Raw genomic sequence first — 24,357 nt, 5'->3', positions numbered from 1 at the left:
ATTTCCCAATGTGTGTGAAGAGGCTATTTAGGCCTATGCACTGGAGAAGAGGCCAAAATGTGTGTCTCGCATGCCAAATGGGTGTGATTTGGCATGTCTACACAATTAAGTGTTGCAAGGTACAGTTTGCACATTATGGCCAGCCTGATCAAGTGATCTCTGATAATGGATCTCAATTTACTTGTCTATAATTTAAAATGTTTTTTTTGTTGAATGGGGATTTAAACATATTACTACATCAACAAGTACAACTTGCCATGTTGAACAACAGCTCACCGATACCCAGGGCTTTTTTTGAGGGGGTACTTGGGGGTACTGAGTACCGGCACCTTTTCCATTGTCTGCTAAAATTGACCCATGGCCCCCATATTATAATGAAAGAGCTCAGGTTCAATACACCAATTCTGCCTTGCCATAGATTCTGTGACTGGTTGTAGGGGGCCTGGCTATTGTGGGGTGAGTCTCTAAATGATCACCCAACCCCTGAAGGGTGGCCTGGCATTTGAGTACGGCACCTTTTTTGCTAGAAAAAACGCACTGCCGATACCAGACATGGATCAGCAACTGCATGTGCAAAAAAGCCCTGTCTATATTTACAGTGGCTGGTGCTCAAAGCCACCTCAATGACTAGATCCACAGGACATTTACAGTGGAAAGTTGTGCATAGCTCGAAAAAAAATAGGGAGATGTTACAGATGTTAATTTTTTCAAAGAATTTTTACTGGTGGTACAAAAAGTACACAAAGAGTAAATTTATTGTTAAGGATGTTATGTAAGGTTCCCGCAACATGTGTTAATTTATGCCGATGAAACCTAGTGGCTCATTGTTATATCTCAATATTTAATGTAACCTTTAGTTCTAATACAGCATAGTTCCTTTGCACCAGCTGCATTTATTTCTAACTCTGAAACAGACTACTTGGACTGAGTGGGAGGTAAGGAAGGACAGGATCCAGCAAATCCAGTATGCAGTTATGGTTTTCAACTGTCCTATGACTTGCCTTAACACTTGCAATGTACAGCTGTAATGGTATGACTTCTAGTTTTCATGGTCTAGACATGTTCCGGCCAATATTCAAAGCGAGTTAACTGACTGGGAACAGTCGCCAAATGGTTAACTCACTTGTTCGCAGCTATACAGTAATTTTCAGTGGTACTTAACCAGTTAGTGCCGCTGAAAACAATCGGTTAGCACTGAACTTCAAGCCGGCTCTGTCGGGGGCGTTCTGGGGACAGACGTAACCGGTCATGTTTACTGGATAAATAAGGCCTCATATATAGTTGTCCTATCTTTATCTGCTAACCCATGGCTGGTTAAGACTGAATATTAACTTAACCGGTCATGCGCTATCTGGCTTTAAAATAACTGGCTATTTAATGCCGAACACCAGACAAGGCCCGGCACTGAATTTCTGTTTTAGCACTGGTGGTGGACAAAAAAACGTTCTCTGTTGCCAGCTGAACATTGGGGGGATGTGAGTGCTTGGGAGGTGTGGGAGAAGACAGTAAGCCAAGGTCACTGCTTATACAATGTTATGCCTTTTTTCCATTCATTATGTCTTACCTTCTCCTGGAGATGTAGGTTATTTTGCAAGTATTCCTTAACTTCTTCATCTGTATCTTTCTGTGGAAACCAGAAGTTATTTATCAGCAAACCTGTAGCAGTAAAGATGACTCTAATGTCTAGGAATGTGAAGGGCCATTCAATAACAGTGTGCTTGCAGTTATGGACTACTGTAATGTTCAAAAACCCCAGCATTTATTGGCAGCACGTCAGGTCTTATCTGTCAGCTGAGCAACATTTTATAAGTTAAGTACTATGACATTGCACTTGAAGATGCTTTTTCAACACTGGAAATTTGAAAGATAATTGCAAAAATAAAGTTTGGTATAAGAATTGGAACCTGTGAGGAAGAAGCTATTTTTGCATTATAGATGTATCTATGCTTAAACATGCAGTTGTTCTGAGGATCCCTATAAATTTGTTTATCAGTAGTAGCAGATCAATATTGCAACTAACAAATGAGTATACCAGTAACACTTTTTACTTATTGAGAGAGTCTTTTAAGAAGTGGAGGCAAGCCCAACTTGGCTTACTGCTCGCTAAACTGAAAGTACCGCTGGGCTACTGCAGCAGCTCGGCAGTAGTTCCCACCCCCATCGTGTGCCAATTCTGGCGCTACAAAAATATTTTTATTTTTGTAGCACCGGTGTTTACATCTTTTCAGTAGTAGCTCAAGGTGAGTTACTTTCAGGTACGTACACTGGTTATTTTTCTGTCCCTGGAGGATTCACAATCTAAGTCTGTACCTGAGGCAAAAGAAGGTGATGTGACTTGCCCAAGATCATAACAAGCAACAGTGGGATAGAACTGGCCACCTCTAGATGTCAAGACCAGTGCTCTAACCAGTAGGCCACTCCTCCACTCCTAACTGCTTTTACCACAATCTTTGGCAACAAATTCCAGAGTTTAATTACATGTTGAGTGAACAAATATTTTTTCTGGATTGTTTTAAATGTACTATTTAGTAGTTTCATTGCATGCCCCCTAATGCTAGTATTGTTCGAAGGAATAAAGATTCATGACTACCTGTTCCATTCCACTCAATATTTTAAAGACCTCTATCATATCTCCCCCTCAGCCATCTCTTCTTCAAGAGCCCTAGTCACTTTAGCTTTTCCTCATAGGGAAATTGTCCCATGCCCTTTATCATTATCATCACCTTTTTCTAATTTCGCTATATTTATTTTGAGATACGGTGACCAGAATTGCAAACAGTATTCGAGGTACAGTTGCACCATGGAGCGATACAAAGGCATTATAACATTCTCATTTTTGTTTTCCATTCCTTTCCTAATAATTCCTACTATTCTATTTGCTTTCTTAGCTGCTGCTGCACACTGATGACACCTAGATCCTTTTCCTGGGCGGTGATTCCTAATGGGGAACCTTGTCATGAAGCTATAGTTTGGGTTCCTCTTTCCCACATGCATCACTTTGAAATTGCTTACATTAAACGTCATTTGCCATTTGGATGCCCAGTTTCTCAGTATCATAAAGTCCTCTTGCAATTTTTCACAATCCTCTTGCAATTTAACAACTTTGAATAACTTTGTGTCATCAGCAACTATAATTACCTCACTAGTTATTCCCATCTCTAGATCATTTATAAATATGTTAAAAAAGCAGCAGTCTCAGAACAGATCCCTAGGGAACCCCACTATCTACTCTTCACCATTGAAAATACTGACCATTTATCCCTACTCTCTGTTTTCTATCTTTTAAGCAATTTTTAATCCACAATAGGACATTACCTTCTACCCCATGACTTTCTCATTTCCTCAGTAGAGGAGTGTGGTAGCCGTGTTAGTCCACTCTTAAGGTATCAATAGAAATCAAACAAAATAAAACATGGAAAGAAAATAAGATGATACCTTTTTTATTGGACATAACTTAATACATTTCTTGATTAGCTTTCGAAGGTGCCCTTCTTCCTCAGATCGGAAATAAGCAAATGTGCTAGCTGACAGTGTATATAAGTGAAAACATTCAAGCATTACTATGACAGTCTGACAGGGTGGGAGGAGGGGGGTGGGTAGGAAGTATGCATGGGGACAATCAAAGCATATCGTTGATATTCTAACAGGGTGGGTGTGGATAGGTGAGGGGAAGGTGATCATTTCCTCAGGAAGATTCATTTCCTCAGGAATCTTTTCCATGAGGTACATTGTCAAATGCTTTTGAAAATCCAGATCCTACAGTATAGACCGGCTCACCTTTATCCACATTTATTTATCCCTTCAAAGAAATGTAGTAGATTAGTAAGGCAAGATTTCCCTTCATAATCCATGTTGGCTTTGGTTAGCGCCAGACAAGCGATTTTAAACAGCCAAGAGCTCCTCAGTACCTCTCCACTCTCATCTCTCCCTACATTCCTCCCCGGGAACTCCATTCACTGGGTAAATCTCTCTATCTGCACCCTTCTCCCTCCACTGCTAACTCCAGACTCTGTTCCTTTTATCTTGCTGCACCGTTTGCCTGGATAGACTTCCTGAGCTGATACGTCAAGTTCCATCTCTGGCCGTCTTCAAATGTAAGCTAAAAGCCCACCTTTTGATGCTGCTTTTAACTCCTAACCCTTATTTTACTCATCCTCACTTTAATATTCCCTTATCTCTTATTTGTCCTCTTAGCCTGTCTAATAGATTGTACGCTCTGTCGAGCAGGGACTGTCTCTTCATGTTCAAGTGTACAGCGCTGCGTACGTCTAGTAGCACTATAGAAATGATAAGTAGTAGTAGCAGGAGTTATTTCACAGGTATGCATAAATAAATGGGTTATGAATACTACTAAAAACTACAGTAAACAGACATGTAGACCTACTTTCTTTTGGAAGAAAGGAGGGTTTTATATGCTATGCAGAGATAGGCTCTGGGGTTTTTTTTACTCCTAGGAGAGAAATATAGCAAAATAATTAGTTTTAGCCTATATTAAAGAAGCTTTACTTTACCAGGCTGTATCTGATCTTGGCTATGGAAATCAACTCCTGATCCCCAGGTGTGCACATATTCAGGCCTATGGGAAGCATCTTCTTCAGTGCTGCTACAATCAGAGAAGTCTGGATGGAGTAGAGGTCCCCTCGCCGCTTGATTCGTTTCCTCTCTTGGTCCTGCCCACCAGACTAGAAACAGAAAACAATCATGGAGCAAATGAGGGTATTATACTGATCATACTGGTGGGCAGAGGTCTGGGAGCTACACAACCCTAAATCCTAGTGTAGGGAACAAAAAAGAAAAGGGCCTAGACCACTTTTTAAAAACCTTATAATACAACTAACCAACTCACCTTAAGGAAAACAGAAAGCTATGATCTTGCAGTGAGAGTTGCCAGGGCTGTGGGTTTCTCGCACAATTGCGCTCCTTTCCACGACTCGCTGTGGCTTTTTCACACCGCGTGCGGGTTGCGGGATTTTGTATTTGTTTTTTTTTTTTGCCCCGCCGAAAGTTTTTCGCCAGCTGTGGTTTTTTCGCACGGCTGCGGGTTGGCTGGTTTTCCTGCGGCCAATAGAAGTCCCACAGAGACGGGCTTAATGACATCATTTGTATGCAAATAGCCTCATTATATTTATTAAAGATGTCATGCATATGCAAATTGACATCATTAATATTTATTAATGTCATTCGTATGCAAATGACTTTGTGTGGTTTTGGGACTGGTTTGGAGCTGGTTTTGGGCGTGGAAATTTTTTTCCATCTGGCAACACTGACACAGGCATACAGGAAAGAGAAAGAAAGCATAAACATCTTAAGAATCCTGGAAAGCCAGGGCTTAATTTGTACCCAAACGGAGCAGAACAGTGTTCCGGCACTTCTTTGGGCTCAGGAACTGATGTCACTACCTGTGATTTCCTTCTCTCTCCCCTCCCCCTGTGGTTGGTCATCTTCCCTTATGATCTTTCTCTAATGCCCGATGACATCCCTCCCTCCCTCTGTCCTCCCATACCTTTTCAAAGCTGTCTTCCTGTTTTAGAGGTTGCTGGCAGCAATTCACAATGCGCTGCTCATGCTGACATCGGAGCCTTCTGTCTGATATAACTTCCTGTTTCCACATAGGAAAGTCAGACAGAAGGCTACGATGTCGGCATGAGCAGCACACTGTGAATTGCTGGTGCTGCCAGCAACCTCTAAAACAAGAAGATAGCTTTGAAAGGTATAGGGGGTAGGGTGGGGGTGGGGAAGAGGGAGGGAGGGAGGGAGGGATGCCATTGCATATCTAGAGAAGGAGCAAAGGCAGAGAAGCCTGATTGCATGGGGAGGGAGAGACAAGAAATGCAGGACTCAGGGTGAGTGGGGGGTGGGGAGGAGAAAAGCTGGTCCAATTGGGGGTGGGTGGAGGTGAGAAGAAGGAGAAAAACTGGACCAATGGAGGGAGGGAGAAGGAGAAATGCTGGACCAGTGATGGGTAAGGTGGTGGGGGGGTGGGGGGGGTGGGGTTGAGGAGAAAAGCTGGATGGGGGGGGGGAGAAAGAAGCAAATCTGGACTGTTGTTGGCTGGTGGGTGGGTGGGTGGGTGGGGGATAAAGGAGTAAAAGCTGGACCAATGGTGGTGAGAGGTAAAGAAGGAGTACAAACACTTCACCCGTATATTCATGCACTTGGAAATCACCCATGCAAAGTACTAGATTTAAATTCTTCTACATTCAACCCCTCCTTCCAAGTATGGTTTAATTTAACTATTAAGGGCTCTTCTGCAAAAAAACAAAAATAATAAATTTGGGGCTTAATGGTGCTGTAACACAGGAATTTAATGTGGGCAAGCTCAAAACTAGCCGCTGCATCAAGACAGGTATTCCACTATTCTTATTGTAGATCATGTTTAACATTCAGATTAATTTCAGGCTATATGCAATATATCAAATGTCATCAAATAAATAAATAAAATACTGAACAGTACTGCTCCCAGTACCATAGAAGTAATCATGGCCTCCTATTTATCTCCATGGATGCCTACTCACCATCCATGCCAAACCCCCTGACAATACAATTCAGTAATGCATAACTTAACATGCAGAATAACAGGGCAAACTAACACAAAACCCCTTAGTGTGATCACACGTAGCCTGCTTCAGTGCGTTAACTGTGTATTAAGTGCTTAACATCCTTTAGTAGAAGGGGCCCTGGGTTTGGGAGCAGAAACAGACATGCTGGCATTAGGCCAAAAGTTTTGCTTGTACCTCAGTAATAGCTGACTATATTCAGCAGCATGGACTTAACCAGAGAAGTCACTAATATCTAATTAACTTTAGCCACTTATGATGCAGCTGAACATTGTCCTATCCTGATTACCTTTGACATCTGCTTTGCTCTCTCCAGTTAGAATGCCAGATTATTAATCTCATTTTGAATCACAAGTTTTTGCTCTTCTCGTTTAAAGTTCTAAAACAAATGTGAAAATAGAAGAGAAAGCAGTTGATTAGTTTATTTCAAGGATATGAATAAATAACTACAAAGGGGATTTACAGGAGAGGAATTAGTTCTTACATGGGATTTGCACCACAGGATAAAGATCTCAGCCACCATGCGGAACAGTTCATCTGAATCACTATTAGGTTTCTTCAGCCAGTCTGACCCTGCAGACAAAAAGCAACGATGTAATGAATAATCCTTTCAATGGAGGAAGAGCTGTCAAAAACTCACCAGTGCCTAAAGCTCAGGTAATGATTAATACATGGGCTATGCTCTGCACCCTGCTACCACAGGAGATAGCATTGGTGCTTTTAAGCATGCTAGAGTTCTTTCCTGAGTACACATATAGTCCTATATGCCTCTCCCCATCCTAGATACAGCCCCAAACAATGTTTTCTCCTTTTCAGTCCTTCCAGTGGGTGGTGGGGCTTCCCTAACTTTTCTTTTGGCCACCTCTAATAGGAGAAGACTAAGACTTAGAGATTGGGGGTAAATTAGATAACTGAATGTCTCATATTTTCTGAGTAAATGCAATTGCAAACTGATCAGCAGTATAGATGAGACAGAGGTTGCAAGTGGAAGGGACCAGACAGTTAGTGTGAAGGGTTAGTATCCTGCTTGAACAGATTGAGGTAAAAATCCTTCCTGGCCTGAGTTATGCATGTTCTGCAGTGAGATGCGGCTGTCTTAAAGTTTCTTAATCTTAAGTCTAAAAGAAGATGAGCTTTACACCAAGAACACTCCAGATGGTGCAATTGGCATTTCAAAAGATAGATACCCGAATGGAGCCAAGAATGAGAGAGGTCATGATAAAAAATAACCTTCTGAACAGGTGCAGCTTTAGGTATATATATATTTTTTTAAATTATAAGGATTTCATTAGGAAAGTGCAGCTCTGTAGAGAGAAAGATGCTCACACAACTACTACTACTACTATAAATCACTTCTATAGCGTTACCAGTCATACGCAGCGCTTTACAACTGAACATGAAGAAGACAGTCCCTGCTCAAAAGAGCTTACAATCTAAATCAGGACAAACAGACAGGACCAAAAAGGATAAGGGAAGGACAGACAGAAGGACACATAAGGATAAGAAAAAAGTTACAAGTCAGGAGTCGAAAGCAGCATCAAACAGGTAGGCCTTTTGCCCGGATTTGAAGGCAGATTATGAATAAGCCCCTATGTTCAAAGAAACTACGATACACCACTGAAATAACCTGATATATAATGGGTAAGGACAAATCCTGTAAGGGTCCAATGGTGTGTTTTTAAAAATATTTATAATCAAGTTGTCCATTTTATATATATATATATATATATATATATATATATATATATATATATATATATATATATATAAAGAAAAAAGTAGAGTATATTGTTGTATCTCTAATCTACATGCACCAACTGAAACGTGGTACAAAATGTACATGCCTACATTAGGCACATATCCCCATTATTCTATAACAATGCACTTTAATTTTAGGAATGACCCCCCCCCCCCCCAATTCCCTTTTTCAAATTCTGCGTAAAATTTAGGTTTTATGCACGTAAAGTTCAGTTAAATTTAATTAGTGCCAATAATTGCTTGTTAAAAAGCCAATGATTTGCACTAATTAGCTTGTTATTTAGTTAAATTGTGTGCCCAAATTTGCATGCACAATTTTTGGTAACTTTTACAGAATTAGGGAGTATATGTGTTTCCTACCTGGAAGCCCAACTATAAAATGACATTCACATTGGGCAATTAGGTCACTATAACCTCATTTTCAACTATGGCTCTCTCACCTGTTATTATCCACGTAACGAATGAGCATTGGGTAGAAAGCATAGAGATCCCGGCAGAGAACTGCAAACTCATCGAGAATAAGCAGCTCTGCTTCCTGTGTGTCTGCCCTGCTGTCTGCCTTTAACTGTTCTTCTTCTAACGCAGTCTTGATGGCTTTTTTCTTCAACTTTTCCAGTGTTGGAATGAAATGACTTTTAAGTAAATCAGGACGTGCTTTGCTGATAATAGGCTGAGCATAGACTGAAAATTCAAAGCGAAAATAAATTTCCATAACCAAGTATAATTTTAATTTAATTTTAGTTCATTTTATTAAATATATGAACTGCTTATACTAAATCAGTGCAAAGCAATGTATGACAAAGTATCAAAACAAGTCACAATTAAAAGCAAACCGAGACTGGAATGTGTTAGAATGCCCAGGGCTGATCAGGGCAGGCTCAGGGGGTTGTGGCACCCATGAGAACATAAACGTTGCCTACTGAAGGTCCATCAAGCCCAGTATCCTGTTTCCATCAATGACCAATCTAGGTCACAAGTACCTGGCAAGGTCCCAGAACAGTAAAACAGATTTTATGCTGCTTATCCTAGAATTAAGCACTGAATTTTTGTAAGTCTATCTTAATAATGGCTCATGGACGTTTCTTTTAGGAAAAAAAGTATCCAAATCTTTTTTAAACCGTGCTAAGCTGACTGGTTTTACCACATTCTCAGGCAACGAATTCAAGAGTTTAATCGCACATTGAGTGAAGAAATATTTTCTCCAGTTTGTTTTAAAATTTATTACTCAGTAGCTTCATTGCATGCCCTCTAGTCCTAGTATTTTTGGAAAGAGTAAACAAGCAATTCACATCTACCTGTTCCACTCCATTCAGAATTTTATAGACCTCTATCATATCGCCCCTCAGCCATCTCTTCTCCAAGCTGAAGGGCCCTAGACACTTTATTCTTTCCTAATATTTTGATAGAAGATGAACATATATAGTCTTTCTGATTAATAGTAATCACTGATATCTTCAAATTAACAGAACCACTAAAACACATAAACTTTGTTTTGTCTATATTAAGCTTCAATTTATGATTAAACATCCATTCTCTTTTAGATTCAATCACAAATGAATCCTGTGTAGCTCTAAATCCTAAATAACCAGTAAGGGATTTGTGTTACAAAACGTATGAGGAGAAACTTGCTGACCTGAACAGGAAAGGAGAAACAGGGGTGATATGATACAGATGTTCAAATATTTGAAAGGTATTAATCTGCAAGCAAACCTTTTCCGGAGACGGGAAGGCGATAGAACTAGAGGACATGAAATGAGGTTGAAGGGGGGCAGACAAGAAAAATGTCAGGAAGTATTTTTTCATGGAGAGAGTGGTGGATACTTAGAAAGCTCTCCCGGGGGAGGTGGTGGAGATAAAAATGGTAACGGAATTTAAAAATGCGTAGGATAAACATAAAGGAATCCTGTTCAGAAGGAATGGATCCTCAAAAGCTTAGCAGAGATTGGGTGGCCGCACTGGTGGATGGAAGGCGGGGCTAGTGCTGGGCAGACTTCTACGGTCTGTGCCCTGAAAATGGCAGATACAAATCAAGGTGAGGTATACATATAAAGTAGCACATATGAGTTTATTTTGTTGGACAGACTGGATGGACCGTACAGGTCTTTCTCTGCCGTCATCTACTACGTTACTATGTTACTATTGGGCTCATTTTCGACTGAGAAGGACGTCCATCTTTCAACATAAATCGGAAAATGGATGTCCTTCTCCCAGGGACGTCCAAATCAGTATAATCGAAACCCAATTTAGGATGTCTCCAACTGCACTCTGTCGCAAGGACGGCCAAAGTTCAAGGGGGTGTGTCAGAGGCGTAGCGAAGGCGGAACAAGGGCGTGCCTAACACTTTGCGTCTTTGACCCAAAATCGAAAAAAACAAGGACGTCCCTGACCAACACTTGGACTTATTCACCCGGAACTGTTTTTCTTACGACTAAGGCACAAAAAGGTGCCCGAAATGACCAGATGACTACCGGAAAGAATTGGGGATGACCTCCTGTTACTCCCCCAGTGGTCACTAACCCCCTCCCACCCTCAAAAATATCTTTCAAAATATGTTGTGCCAGCCTCTATGCCAGCCTCAGGTCCATGACAGCGCATGCAGGTCCCTGGAGCAGTTTTAGTGGGTACTGCAGTGCACTTCAGACAGGCAGACCCAGGCCCATACCTTCCCCTACCTGTTACATTTGTGAAGGGAACAGCGAGCTCCCAAAACACACCAGAAACCCACTGTACCCATATATAGGTGCCTCCCTTCACCCGTAAGGGCTATGGTAGTGGTGTACAGTTGTGGGTAGTGGGTTTTGGGGGGCACAGCACACAAGGTAAGGGAGCTGTGTTCCTGGAAGCAATTTATGAAGTCCACTGCACTGCCCCCTAGGGTGCCCAGTTGCTGTCCTGGCATGTCAGGGGGACCAGTGCACTACAAATGCTGGCTCCTCCCACGACCAAATGGCTTGCATTTGGCCATTTTTGACATGGACGTCTTTGGTTTCAAAAATCGCCAAAAGTCAGAATCGTCCATGCCTAGGGACGACCAAATCTAGGGACATCCAAATTTAAGGATTTGGACGTCTCTGACGGTATTTTCTAAACGAAAGATGGACGTCCATCTTGTTTTGAAAATATGGGTTTCCCCACTCTTGGATTTTGCCATTTTGCAAGGACATCCAACTCGCAACTTGGACGTCCCTTTCGAAAATGCCCCTCCACGTAACTTACTCTATAAACACTGCACCTAATTTCTATGGCTCACAACTCCGAGGGGGCATAGACACCGGGGTGCATGGGAAGTTCAGGGGTGTGCCAAGCAGTTAGGTGCTAAGTTATAGAATATTGTCAGTTACATGCATAACTGCCAGTAATTGGGCACAAATATTTATACCAGCCCTTGACATAGTGTAAGTGCTCTCACCTAGAGTTAGGCACCAAAATGCGGACTTACACTAGTATTCTATAATGGCAACTACACATAAAATTGCCATTACAGAACTGACACTTACTGGCAAACATTCAGCACTATTGAACCAGACAGAAATGGGTGCTGACTGGTAAAACAGCATTTTGGCACCTAACCACTAATATTCAGTGTGAGATAACTGGTTATCTCTGCTGAATATTGCCGGTTAGTGCCGAAAAGATAACCAGCAATATTCAGCGCTAACCAGCTAAGTTTAGCAGCCAAATCAGACTGTCTAAATAGCAGTCTGATCTTTGGCCACTATAAACTTAACTGGCCAGCACTGAATATTGACATAGTCGGTTAAGCTTGAACTGGTCAAGAAAAAAAAAAAAAACGGGTATTCAATGCCGGTTACCGGAAATAGCCTAGCACTAAACATTCGGTATCAGTGCTGATCGCAGCACTTAGGCAGGCTGCCTCCTGCGGGCTGGATATCAGCCTCTTAGTGCCCAAATTTTTGGCATCAAAGTTTTAGTGCCCTTTACTGAATTGAGCCCTAAGTGATGTAGATGCACAGTTAGTGTCCAGCATTTACAGGCATAACTGCTAATTTTTGTCAGCAATCACACACATAAGTGATACTATTTTACAAGAGGCCCTTTTACTAAAGCAATCCAGAACTACCGCCAGCCCAACGTGGGCACCGGCAGTAGTTCCACCCCCATCGTATTGAATTCAGACGCTAGCAGAAATATTTGAAACATATTTCCACAGGAGGTTACCTGGCGGTACGTTACTGCTAGGTTAGCATGGGAGCCCCTACTGTCACTTTGATGAGTGTCGATAAGTGCTCCCTCCGAAATGGCCGCGCGGCAAGTGTGAACTTACTGCATGGCCATTTCTTTTTTGGGGGCTTTTTACCCACAGTGGTAAAAGGGGCCTTGGTGTGCAACAAAAACGACCGCCAGTGCTAGCACAGGGCCCTTTTTCCCCACAGCTTAGTACAAGGGCCCCTAAACTAGGCAAACTACTAGAACTGCCTTTTATGTGTTTACATGGATTTCTTGCCTTCTATTGACTAAATATTCTTTTCACCTTCATAAGACTCTTGAATGTTTTCCGAGAGTTTTTTCTGGGCTTATTTTGAATTTTCTTATTCTTAAGTTATTGCGAGTAATTACATCTCTGATGATTGAAATATGGCCATATCAGGTGATTTTTAACATTTTAAAATATAATTTTAACATTAAATTTTTCCATTTGTCTCTAATTGAATAAAATAGTTTGTGAGTATTTCCCCATCTAGTATTTCATCTTTATAAAAGGTTTTGAAACCTATCAGGAAGTATTTTTCAACAAGCTTTGGGGTCCTTTTACTAAGGTGTGGTAAAGGGGGCCTGCACTAGCATCAGCATGTGTTTTTGATGCGCACTGAGGCCCCTTTTAACCGCAGCGGGTAAAAGGCTGTCCATTTTTTGGGAAAAGAAATGGCAGTGTAGTAAGTGAATCACTTACTGAATGGTCATTTTGGTGGGAAGCCCTTATCGCCACCCATTCAGAATGGTGGTAAGGCCTCCCGCGGTAACCGGTAGTAACCGGGCAGTGAGTGGCCCTGCCTGATTACCGCCGGTTAAGTGCCGGAAATGGCATGCACTAGGGGTGGAAACTACCGCTGGGCTCCTGTGGTAGCCCTGTGGTAGTTCCAGATTGACACATGGTGAGCCTTTGGTGGGATTACCGCTGCTTAGTAAAAGGGCCCCTTTGTTTCACCTTTTGCTTGTAATCCCTTTCTCTATTGGAGATGTTTTCAAAGTTTTAATTCTTTAACTGTTTTGCCACCACTCCTGTTTGCTTTGCATTGATTTATACTGTATATCCCTGTGCACACAGGCTAAAAACCAGGGATGAAAAACAGAGACTGAGGTATATTGCACATGCTCACATTCTATTAATATAGCAAGTTGTATTAAATTTGTCCTATTCTTTCACAGTGATTTATCACTAGATAAACAAACAATGTCACCATTAGTTAACCCAGGAAATGGAACCCAGGAATCCAGAAATTCTGCTGAAGGAATATAGGCACATAGAGAGCAGAAAACCTATTGATAATATACAATACCAAGGAAACACAGAGTCCTGCTGTTAGTACAGAAAGGTTTAGGGGCCCTTTTACTAAGCCGTGTAAGCGCCTATGTGAGCCTAACGCACATCAATTCTGAGTTACCGCCCGGCTACAGCGTGGTCTGTACGCGTCCATTATGCGTGTCAGAAAATATTTTTATTTTCTGGCGCACGGGCGGTAATCGGTATTTGAACGCGCATTGACCATTACCGCCTGGTTAACGCGTGAGATCTTACTGCTAAGATAAGGGCTGACGGTAAGGTCTCAGACCCAAAATTGATGCGCACCAATTTTCATTTTGCTACACGTCCATTTGTGGCGCCCCCCCCCCCCCCCCAAAAAAAAAGGCATTTTTTACAGGTGCGCTGAAAAATGATTCTGCACGCTGCCAAAACATGCGCCTACACTAGCGCAGGCCACTTTTCAGCTCACCTTAGTAAAAGGACCCCTTAGAGCCTAACAGTATTGTCTGATAACACATACTATCATGGTACCCAAGCATAGTAAGCTCTGCACAATGCACGACACAATAGATAATATACACTGTGCTCTGAATTCTGTGAGTACTGTGTACTGTACTGATATGCCATGTATTATGAGATCTGTTTATTGTACAATGGATATCATATTCTGCAATGTGAAGTCAATGCTCTGATTAGTAAGCAGTAAACAATGAACTGTACCTGCAATCCTTTTCATCCAGGAAGCTTCATCTATTCCCAAGTTATTGTTGATGATTTTCAGAATGTTGCCCAGGATGATGCTAAGATGGTTGGATGTTACCTGGGTACAGCACGGCCGTGAATTATCAGGCATATTCTCAACTCCTCTCTCCCACCAGTATGACAAATAATTGCACAGCATAGGTAGGATGACCTCTATCACATGCGGCATCTCAGTATAGCGAGCTCCAGATTCTGCTAAACCATTAATTTCTTTTATTAGCCCCTCCAAGTGAGGCATCTCTGGACACATCTCTTCCACTGTATCTGGCATACCTAGAACTGAGCAGGAAACAGAGCAAAGCTAAGGATACATTTGATACATCAGAGCCCAGATTTGGAAATGTTTCAAAGTGTCTCGGGTATAGTATGAGAAATCAAATAGAGGAATAAAGTGAAAGCACTGACATGTGAGTAGGATGCATGGTTGGTTAACATAGGCCTGATTTATTATATGCCTTTTACTAAAGCGCATTAAGTAGTTAATGAGGGGAAACAGCACGTACTTTTAGTGTACAGTTGTGCTGGCATGTGGAGGGGCATTTTCGATAAAACATCCAAGTCTATTTTTGGACATTTTGCTAAAAACATCCAAAAATTGTGTGGTGAACATAGACCCTGAAAAATATCTTTTTGGTTCAAAAATCACCTTTTCCTGGATGTTTTGCACTCAGTGCGTTTTATTTTGGGTTCATTTTGGGGAAAAAAAAAGTTCAACAGAAAAATTTCCAAAAAACAGCCATTTGGATGTCTGAGGGCCATCATTCTTAGTAGACTGGCCACACAGACATGCCAGCAGAATAGTGGGAGTGGACTTCACATAAATGTCCCAGGTACACATTTCACCATTACCCCCTTATATTGTATGGTGAGCCCTCCAGGAGCAGAAAATACCTACAGTACACCACTACAATAGCCCTCAAGCTTATGTCATCAAAAGAGGTAGGGTGTGGGTAGGAGGGGAGTGAGCAGAAGGGGCATGGCTTGGGCAGGGATTGGGTGGGGCTAAGGCAGATCATTGCTGATAGGCTACTTAAATCAGCCAAAGGTTCAGTTCCCACAGCAGTGCCTTGTGACTCTGAGCAAGTCATTGAACTTTCCACTGCCCCAGGTACAAAATAAGTAACTGTATATAATATGCAAACTGCTTTGATTGTAACCACAGAAATGTGGTATATCAAATCCCATCCCCTTTCTCTTAAAAGTGGGCATGACCACCTATGAAAAATATACAAATTAGGTTTCACAAAAGTTACGCAACCTTACTACTCCTAAGTTCTGATGGCTGAGCTGCGGGTGGTTATGAATTGTAGCCCTAGTGTACAAATTATAGATGTTGATAAATCCTAGCACTAGTAGGTGAGGTATAGGTTATGAATGCCTGTGATTTGGTTCCTTTTTGAACACTTACTGGCTCGTTCCCTGGGAGTCTTAGTGTTGAAAACAGACACAGAGTTGTTGAGATTGAGTGAAGGTTCCAGGAAAGCAACAGGAATGGCTCCTGCCAATGCCGCCAGGCATTCTCCCAGTGCAGGGCGCTGTCTGTAAGATAAGAAGCACATTACCAGGGTTTAGAAGTACAAAATATCTGAAAGAAATCTTCTTTGCTAATGTTAGTAATATTATTAATATTAACATTTATTTCAATATTCCAAATTAAATATCTCATCTCTATCCTGATAGACATCACAGATTTTGTAAAATAATTATATTCAAAAGAGCAGGTTAGGAACCTGTATTTTGGACCTTACTATTTCCCTTTTTATTCTTTCCAACCCAACAGAATGTTGGAAATAAATTATACATAAGGGGCTTAAAAATGCCTGCCCATCTGTCTGTATGGGGGCAAAACAGCTCTCAAAGAATGTAATGGAATTGAACCAAATTCGGCATGAAGAAAAATAACTTGTGAAAAGATACATCAAATTAGAAATGGGTTAAATCAGAACAGAGATTCCAAAGAAATCAAGGTACCCCCAAAATAGTCCAATACAAGGCAAGTAGAAAATTGTGTCTTTCAAACTGCCCTTCCCTTTTATTTCCTCAATTAATGACAGATTACCAGAAAACGAACAGAGATACATGCACACACATCCACACTTACACATACAAACACATACAGAACAGATACACATACCCATAAAATACACATATAAAGACATGCTATACATACATATTGACTCTCACACACACAAACAGAAACATGCAGAGGGACCCCACTATTGCCACTCCCTATCCCTGCTGAAATGACTCCTACCGATTTAGATGTGCAATCCATTTTCTTACATGTAAATTCTACTGTGACATCTAGTGACTGAACCAAACAGTATTCATAATTGTTGCTATGTACAGTGACACATGAGAGGCAATTCTATAAACTGGGTGCTAACATTTACACATGGATTGCATGTGTAATTGTTTAGAAGTTGGCTGGGAAAGGCAACGACTGTGTTCACATTGGGCTCCTGCACGTTAAGTAATACATTTTGTTTATTAATGGCTCAAATGTTTATATATTTCTGTCCTTAGTGTTATGTCGAGTTTCTTTCCTTCACTTAGTTTTATTTCATTCATTTTGTTTGGAGAAGGGCACTTTTTGCCTTCACTGTACATTTCAAAGAAGCATTTTTTTCTCTTCTTTTGTGATCTGAGCTGGATCCAGTGATCTGCATCAATTGGACAATCAAAAGACTTCAGGCCCATAAACTGCTAAGTGAAACAATAACTGCAGTCTTGAGAGCTGAAATTTATATCTTTACTATCTCCAAATTTCTGATATCCTGATGAATTCCCCCTCTGCATGAAACTTCCAGATAAAAATCCCATAAGAGTGAAATACAGTCATTTGATTTAGGATTCTAGTGAACAGCAGGACTCGAAAGACTATTTTACAAAATAATATAAAGATTTTCCTGTACAGTGGATGAATAAGCAGTTCCACAAGGATGACTGACTACCCATCCCCTGGATAATCTCAACTCCCTAGGAAGCAACCACTTCTATGCGATCAGACTTTCAACAATTACTGCCTGCGTTATTAACACTCCACTGCTGACAAAGACAAACTGTTATTAACACTGTTATTGCTAACAAAGACAAACTGGCTTTTTGTTATACTGTATAGCTACAGAGCTCTGTAATGTTACCTGCTTTAAACAACAAGAATGTGCTTTGGCCCAGGAAGCAAAAGATCTTTATACATACTATTAATTTGGGAAAGAAGAAACTATAGCCTCCCTTATCTACCTAGAGGACAAAAACTCATGAAGCAAAATACCTAACTATATCCAAAGAAGGTCCTGTGCTGTACCCACAAACGCTTCCATGGTTCTCCCCAGAACAACAGGCTTTTAAGCGTCAAGGACGTAAGCTTGAAAGAAAATAGTGAAAATTTCACTTAGATTTCCTGTGTGAAAAAACATATGACCATGTACCACCAGGCCTTTAACAACAGATTGAACAAACTGCAAATTCAACCAAGCAGCTATTTAAAATAGTAAACAGCCTACTGTAAACCCAGTTGCAATTAACAGCAAAGATTTTGTCACATACTTTGCTAACAAAATTAAAGGTCTCCATCAGAACCTACATTCAGTCCCATTAAGCCTTCTTCCACCAGGTACTGAGGAGAACACTCCCTCCTCCCTGCATGCACAGCCATCTGGGACTCTTTGAACCAGGTCAAAGAGGAGGATCTTGCAAAAATCTTGAAAAGGTCAATGACTGACACCCTGACATCCTGCCCTCTTGACCCCTGCCCAGGAAATACAATACACATAGAAAGCATAGGCCTCATTGAAGGGACCACTAAACTTGTTAACTCCTCTCTTGTGAAAGGGCAGTGTCACGGTCATTGACATCCGTGCCTTGCTCATCAGTGCCTTATTCCACCTAGACCCATTAGTTTTACCTGCAGTTCTAGCCAGTGACCTGTGGGGTCACTGTAGAGTGGTGAAAGCCAAGCTGGTGTGCACTCAGTATTCTGGCAATTATCCTTGATTGAGATCAGGCTGGCCTGAGGCTCTGCTAGTTCCATTTGCTGTTTTATTGTCAGGCTGTGGCCTGAAGCATTGCTGAAGCTTGCTTCCAAGCTTTGGAGTTCTAAGCGCTCTGTTCCAGTGAAGCCTGTGTCCAAGTCTTGAAGTCCTGAGAGCTCTATTCCAGTGAAGCCTGCTTCCAAGCTTTGGGAGCATTCAGCTCAGGTACTTCAGAGACTGTTTTTGATTTGTTTGCCTTGGGAGCAGTCGGGTCAGGTACTTCAGAGACTGTTATTGGTTTGCTTGCCTTGGGAGAACTCTCTGGTTTGCTTGCCTTGGGACAACTCGGCTCAGGTACTTCAGAGACTGTTATTGATTTGCTTGCCTTGGGAACGCTCGGCTCAGGTACTTCAGAGACTGTTTGTTTCTACAAGAGACTATTTTAAGCTCCTTTGCTTTACTGCTGCTCATCTCCTGTCTCTGAGAGAGCTTGCCGCAGAGGTCCCTGTGGCTTACATGAGAGTCCTGACAGAATGAACCTTTATCTGACTGCCAACAGTCTCACCGCTTCTAGCTAAGCGCTACTTTTTTGTGTTGTCCTCCAGGGCAGGCCTTTGACTAGTCTCTTGTGCTCTTATGTTTGCTTCTCTTGTACAGCTAGGCTGTCTTACTATTTGCCAATATTATATGCTTAAGGATTTGTTTTGCTTTAGCTAGTGTTAGGATGTGCAGCTAGGCTGCTTATTATCCTCTCTTCTCTTACATTATTGCTGTGCCATTCATTTGCCTTTTGATTTGTATTTCTCTTGCTGCCATTAAAGCTACCTTAGTTCACCTCCACTTGCAATCCAGTCCAGTTCTTTGGGATACTCTTGGGACCCTGTCTACCCAGAGGTGGTTGAGTGATCCTCATGTGGCCACCTCTGGGCCAAGGGCTCACAAACGTCACAGGCAGCTGCCAATGACACTAAAAAGTGCTGTGGTGTGCCCCCTACTGAAAAAGCGCTCCCTTGACCAGTATCTAACATCTTTTTCATGACAAAATTTATAAAGCATTGAAGTCTCACAAGGCTGCTTCAACTCTCGGCGGCCATTTTGAATCCCGAGCCGAGACCAAGAAGGATGCAGGGCAAGGCAGCGCTCCGGGAAGGAAAGAGGGGGCTCTTTCCTGCCCCAAAGAGGTCACTAGACCACCAGGGCAGTAGATAGTAAGTAAGGGGAGGAGAGGGGAATATGTGACAAGGGGGGGGAGGGGAGGTGATGGGGCAGGGGAGGGGAATATGTGACAAGGCGGAGGGAAGGTGACGGGAGGCAGGGGAGGGGAATATGTGACAGGGGGCGGGGTGAGATGTGAAAGGGGTGGGGCATGGGCGGGACAGGGGCGGGGCATGGGTCTTCTTTTTTAAGAAGACAAAATATGGTAACCCTAACTATATGGATTGAGGCTTATCCAATACTGCTCTGTTAAAGGTTTTACTGAGGTCTTTTCTCCATTATTTTTTAATGTTCAATTTTTTTTATTAAAATGAATATAAATTTCAATACAAAATACAACATCCATAACTTTTTCTTTGCTAACATCCCCTATCCCCTCCCTCCCCCCAAACCCCCCTCTCTTCTTAATGTTCAACTATATGGGTACCATTAGAAATTCAACAATCTACTCCTAGCGGTTGGAGTCAATGTGCTAAGAAGTGGGTTCCATGTATTCTGAAACTGTAATCCAGATCGGGACTTAAAGTCTACAATTCCCATCCTTTCAACCCGCAAAAGTGTTATCATGCGGGCCCGCCACTGAGAATATGTAGGGTAGTGCTGGCATAACCACTTAGTTAAAATCACTTCTTTAGCAATTATTATAGACTTATGCACAAAAGCTGTAAATCCCGATGGTATGGGATGAGTTAACAGTGGGTGCCCCAACAGTAGCTTCGAGTCGTATTTCCACGTTGTCTTCCAAAGTCCAGAAACATATTGTGTCAGACCTTTCTAGTATCGAACTATGCCCCTACACACACAAAACATATGTCCAAGGGTGGCCCCGGGGTCACCGCACTTAGGGCACTCCCCCCACGGAGAGAGCCCCATATGGAAAGCTCTTCTGGGAGAAATATACAGACGTAGTGCCACTTTATATTGTATCTCCCAGTGTGAGACCATGACAGTATGCTTGTGCATTGTTAAAACATGAGCTTTAAATTGAAGCAATGTAACGTCCATTGATATATCCTGCTTCCACATGCGCAACAATCTTATGTAATCTAATTCCTCAGCAGTGTCTCTAATATGTCTGCGATGAAATTTGAGTGGCACTCTTTGTGGCGCCGCCAGAGAAAAAGCTGTGGCCAATTCCTCCTGCATGTCCTCAGCCAGCTCCTCCCACGGCAAAGACTGCACGTAGTGCTGTAATTGGAGATAATGAAACCTATCCGAGGGAAGCAGTGCAAATTCAGACTGTAACTCTTGAAAGGATTTAATCCGCCCCTCAAGGGTGATTACCTGTAATAAATATACCATCCCATTCCGCTTCCACCTTTGGAATGTTGGGTAGAGGAGCCCCGGCTTAAAGGCAGGATTCCACATATCGGCAGGTCCAGGGTGGTTTTGGCTGAAAAGCCGTGAAGCTTACAAATCCATTTCCACACTGCCTTTGCTGATCCCATTATTCCTGTTTTCTGCAAGAGGTATGGTAATGGAGGCTTCTTGGTAGGTAGGTAGCAGCTAAAGTGAATTCTAGGGCACAATTGCTCCTCAAATAATATGTTTGAGTAATCTTGAGTTCCCCTAAACCAGTCATTTTATATGATGCATACCACTAGCCACAGTCATATACTTTATGTTTAATAGTCCCAAACCTCCATATTCTGTCGGGATGCTCACTGTGGAAAGAGGAAGACGCGGCCTTTTCCCCTTCCATAGAAAAGTTTGCACTATTTTTATCAGCTTCGGTCTTCTTTAAGAAGAGTGGAAGGGTCTGAAATACATATAACCACCTGGGGGCTATGACCATGTTGAACAAAGTGATCCGCCCCATCAGAGAAAGTGGCAAAGGTCCCTAGGCTTGTAACTGTTTTGTAGTGTCGTGTAGCAACCGCTGTACATTCTGTTCATAACGTGTGGTCAAATCCATGGGGATAATCACTCCCAAATATTTCAAGGAGGTCCATGCCCACTGAAGAGGAAACGTCCCGGACCATCTGGCACGCACTTCTGGGGACACCGGAAGGGCTATAGAGTTGTGCAGATTTAATCTGAAACCGGAGTATCTCCCATATTTTCAATTATCGCTAACGAATTTCCCAGTGTTTTGGAGGGCTCTCTTAATATTACTAGTAAGTCATCTGCATAAGCTAAAATTCTAACATCATGTCCCACTAGTGTAACTCCCTGAAGATCTGGAGCTGAGGAGACTTTTCATATCAGTGGTTCCAGGGACAGCAGAATGGGAAAGGGGGCAGCCTTGTCTTGTTCCACGACATATTTGAAACTCAGGTTCCCTAACGCCATTCACTATCACCCCTGCCCTGGGCTCAGAATAAAGTGTCCGAATTGCTCTCATAAACCATCCCTCTAGGCCCATTACTGCTAAGGTTTGAAACATGAAGTCCCACCCCACCTGGTCAAAGGCCTTTTCGGCGTCCAAACTCAGGATTAAGGTGGGTGCCCCATCTTGTTGGCTGGCCGCTAGGGCAAGCAGGGTTTTTCTGACATTGTGAACTGACTGTCGACCCCGCACAAACCCCACCTGCTCCAGGCCAACCAGGGATGGCAGGCATTGCGCCAATCACTCTGCCATCATCTTTGCCAAGATTTTTGTGTCAACATCAAGCAAAGATATCAGTCTATAAGACTCTACTTTATCAAGGGGCTTCCCTGGTTTAGGTATTAGTGTTATTAACGGAGAGTTGGCATACCTCGGGAAGCCCTGTTGTTCAACCACTTCCCGTTGGTACTGCAACAACGCTGCCAAAGCCTCCCCTGGGAGAATTTTATAATACTCCCCAGACAGTCCATCCGGGCCCGGTGCTGACCATAGTTTTAGTGCCTTGATTGTCTGCTGCAATTCAGACATTGTTAAAGGTTTGTTTAAATTCTCCAATTGTTCCCCTGTTAACTTGGGAAAGGCCTATCTGGTGCAGGTAGTCTCACATTGCCTGTTCAGTAGGAGGCGACCCCACCTGGTATAATGTTGTAAAATATTCTGTGAAGGCCTGCCCTATCTTCTTATTATCGGTAATAACGTTCTCCCCTGGGCCTATTAAGGAGTTCACCGTCCTCAGGGGTCCTGAATTTTTAACTAGCCAACTCAGCATTCTTCCTGCCCGGTTACCAAACCTCTGTAATTTATATTTGTAATATAAGGCTGATTTAACTTCGTTTGCATGCAGTAAACTGTTTAATGCCACCTGAGTGGCTTTTAAATTGTCTAGAGTAACCAATGTAGGATGGTGTAAATGCACTCGTTTAGCCTTTTGCAATTGCCGTTCTAGCCTCAGGATGCCTGCTGCTTTCTTTTTATTCTTAGCACTACAGTATGCTATGATGGCACCTCACAATACTGCCTTGGAAGCTGACCAGAAGAGCTCGGGCTGGAGATTAGCATGTACCTTGTTATGTTCTACATATTGTGCCCAGCTTGTTTGTACATGTGTTCTTAAATGTGGGTCCAGATATAAATGGGCAGGGTATCTCCACCTTCTCCCCCCATCAGTATCTGCCCTAAGTTTAAGGTCCACCCACACCAGGGCATGGTCCGCGATCTCTTCCAGACAATGACTGCTGTGTCTACAAGATAAAATAGAGAACGGGCCAACATAATATAATCACTCCGGGCAAAGGTGCCGTGAGCCCGTGAGCGGTGCATGTAATCCTTATCTCCAGGATGATGTATCCTCCATGGATCTACTAAGTCAAGGGTCCGATTAAACACTTGAAACTCTCTGGCTTTCGTTCCCCGGTATTGTGAAGCTATTGTGTTAGAGCAGTCCTGCCGTGGGTCAATTACTGTGTTAAAATCACCCGCTACTATCAACTCTCCACCATAGGTCTGTAAACACTTCCCGGCTAGAGTTGAAAAAGTCAGCATCATAATTATTTGGCCCATATAGAACTAGCAGTATAAAGCTCCTTCCCAATAACCACACTTTTAATAAAATATAATCCCCTTTAAGCCCTTTATCTAGTACCGTTGCTCTGTATGGGAGTCATTTCCAGAATAACACTGCGACTCCCCCTTTTCTACCCTGGGGGGAGGCCGCAAACACCTCACTAACCCACAGTTTTTTAAATTTAGCATGCTCTTTGTCTGTTAAGCGTGTTTCCTGTAAGCACGCTATATCAACTTTGTCTTTTCAGCGCCGTAACTATCTTAGCCCTTTTAATCAGGGAGGTAATACCACCTACATTCCAGGATATTATTCTAGTGGTCATTTTTCAAACCCCACTATGCTCAGTGAGACTACCCCCCATCCTCATGGTCCCAGCCGTCCCCTGAAATACCACTGTGACCCCCCCCCCCCAGCTCCAAAATCTCTCCCACAGATCAATCCCCCCTTTGGTCCCCCAGACAATCAAATATAAGTCAGACCAACCTGTCCCAGAAACATATCGAGATCTTCTGTACCCCTCGAGTTCCAAGGTAAGTATATCCCCAATTCCCGAACCCTCCCTGACCCCCTCCCTCTCGATCCACCCTTTTGCCATCCTCCCAGGCCGAGGCCCAGTAATGGCGAGAGGTCACCTGATTAGCAAAGAGCCCTCTCCCCCGTGTAAACATTCATCTTTCTTACTTACTGCAACTAATGTACTTTAATAGCTGGTC

The 24,357-nt window shown here is 42.5% G+C and overlaps 1 protein-coding gene across 1 annotated transcript in view; it reads right to left on the bottom strand.

The window, feature by feature from the left end:
* The window catches only part of RYR3 (ryanodine receptor 3), a 743,078-nt gene that overhangs the window by 238,782 nt on the left and 479,939 nt on the right, over positions 1-24,357 (bottom strand). The window contains 7 exon segments of the mRNA XM_030213678.1: positions 1,565-1,624; positions 4,512-4,682; positions 6,847-6,936; positions 7,042-7,129; positions 8,756-8,996; positions 14,521-14,841; positions 15,971-16,101. Of these exon segments, the coding sequence (XP_030069538.1) occupies positions 1,565-1,624; positions 4,512-4,682; positions 6,847-6,936; positions 7,042-7,129; positions 8,756-8,996; positions 14,521-14,841; positions 15,971-16,101 (1,102 nt within the window).

The sequence above is a fragment of the Microcaecilia unicolor genome, chromosome 9 (genome assembly GCF_901765095.1).
Source record: "Microcaecilia unicolor chromosome 9, aMicUni1.1, whole genome shotgun sequence".
Taxonomy (NCBI): domain Eukaryota; kingdom Metazoa; phylum Chordata; class Amphibia; order Gymnophiona; family Siphonopidae; genus Microcaecilia; species Microcaecilia unicolor.
Note: the sequence above shows the minus strand (reverse complement) of the source record. Positions and strands in the feature narration are given on the sequence as shown.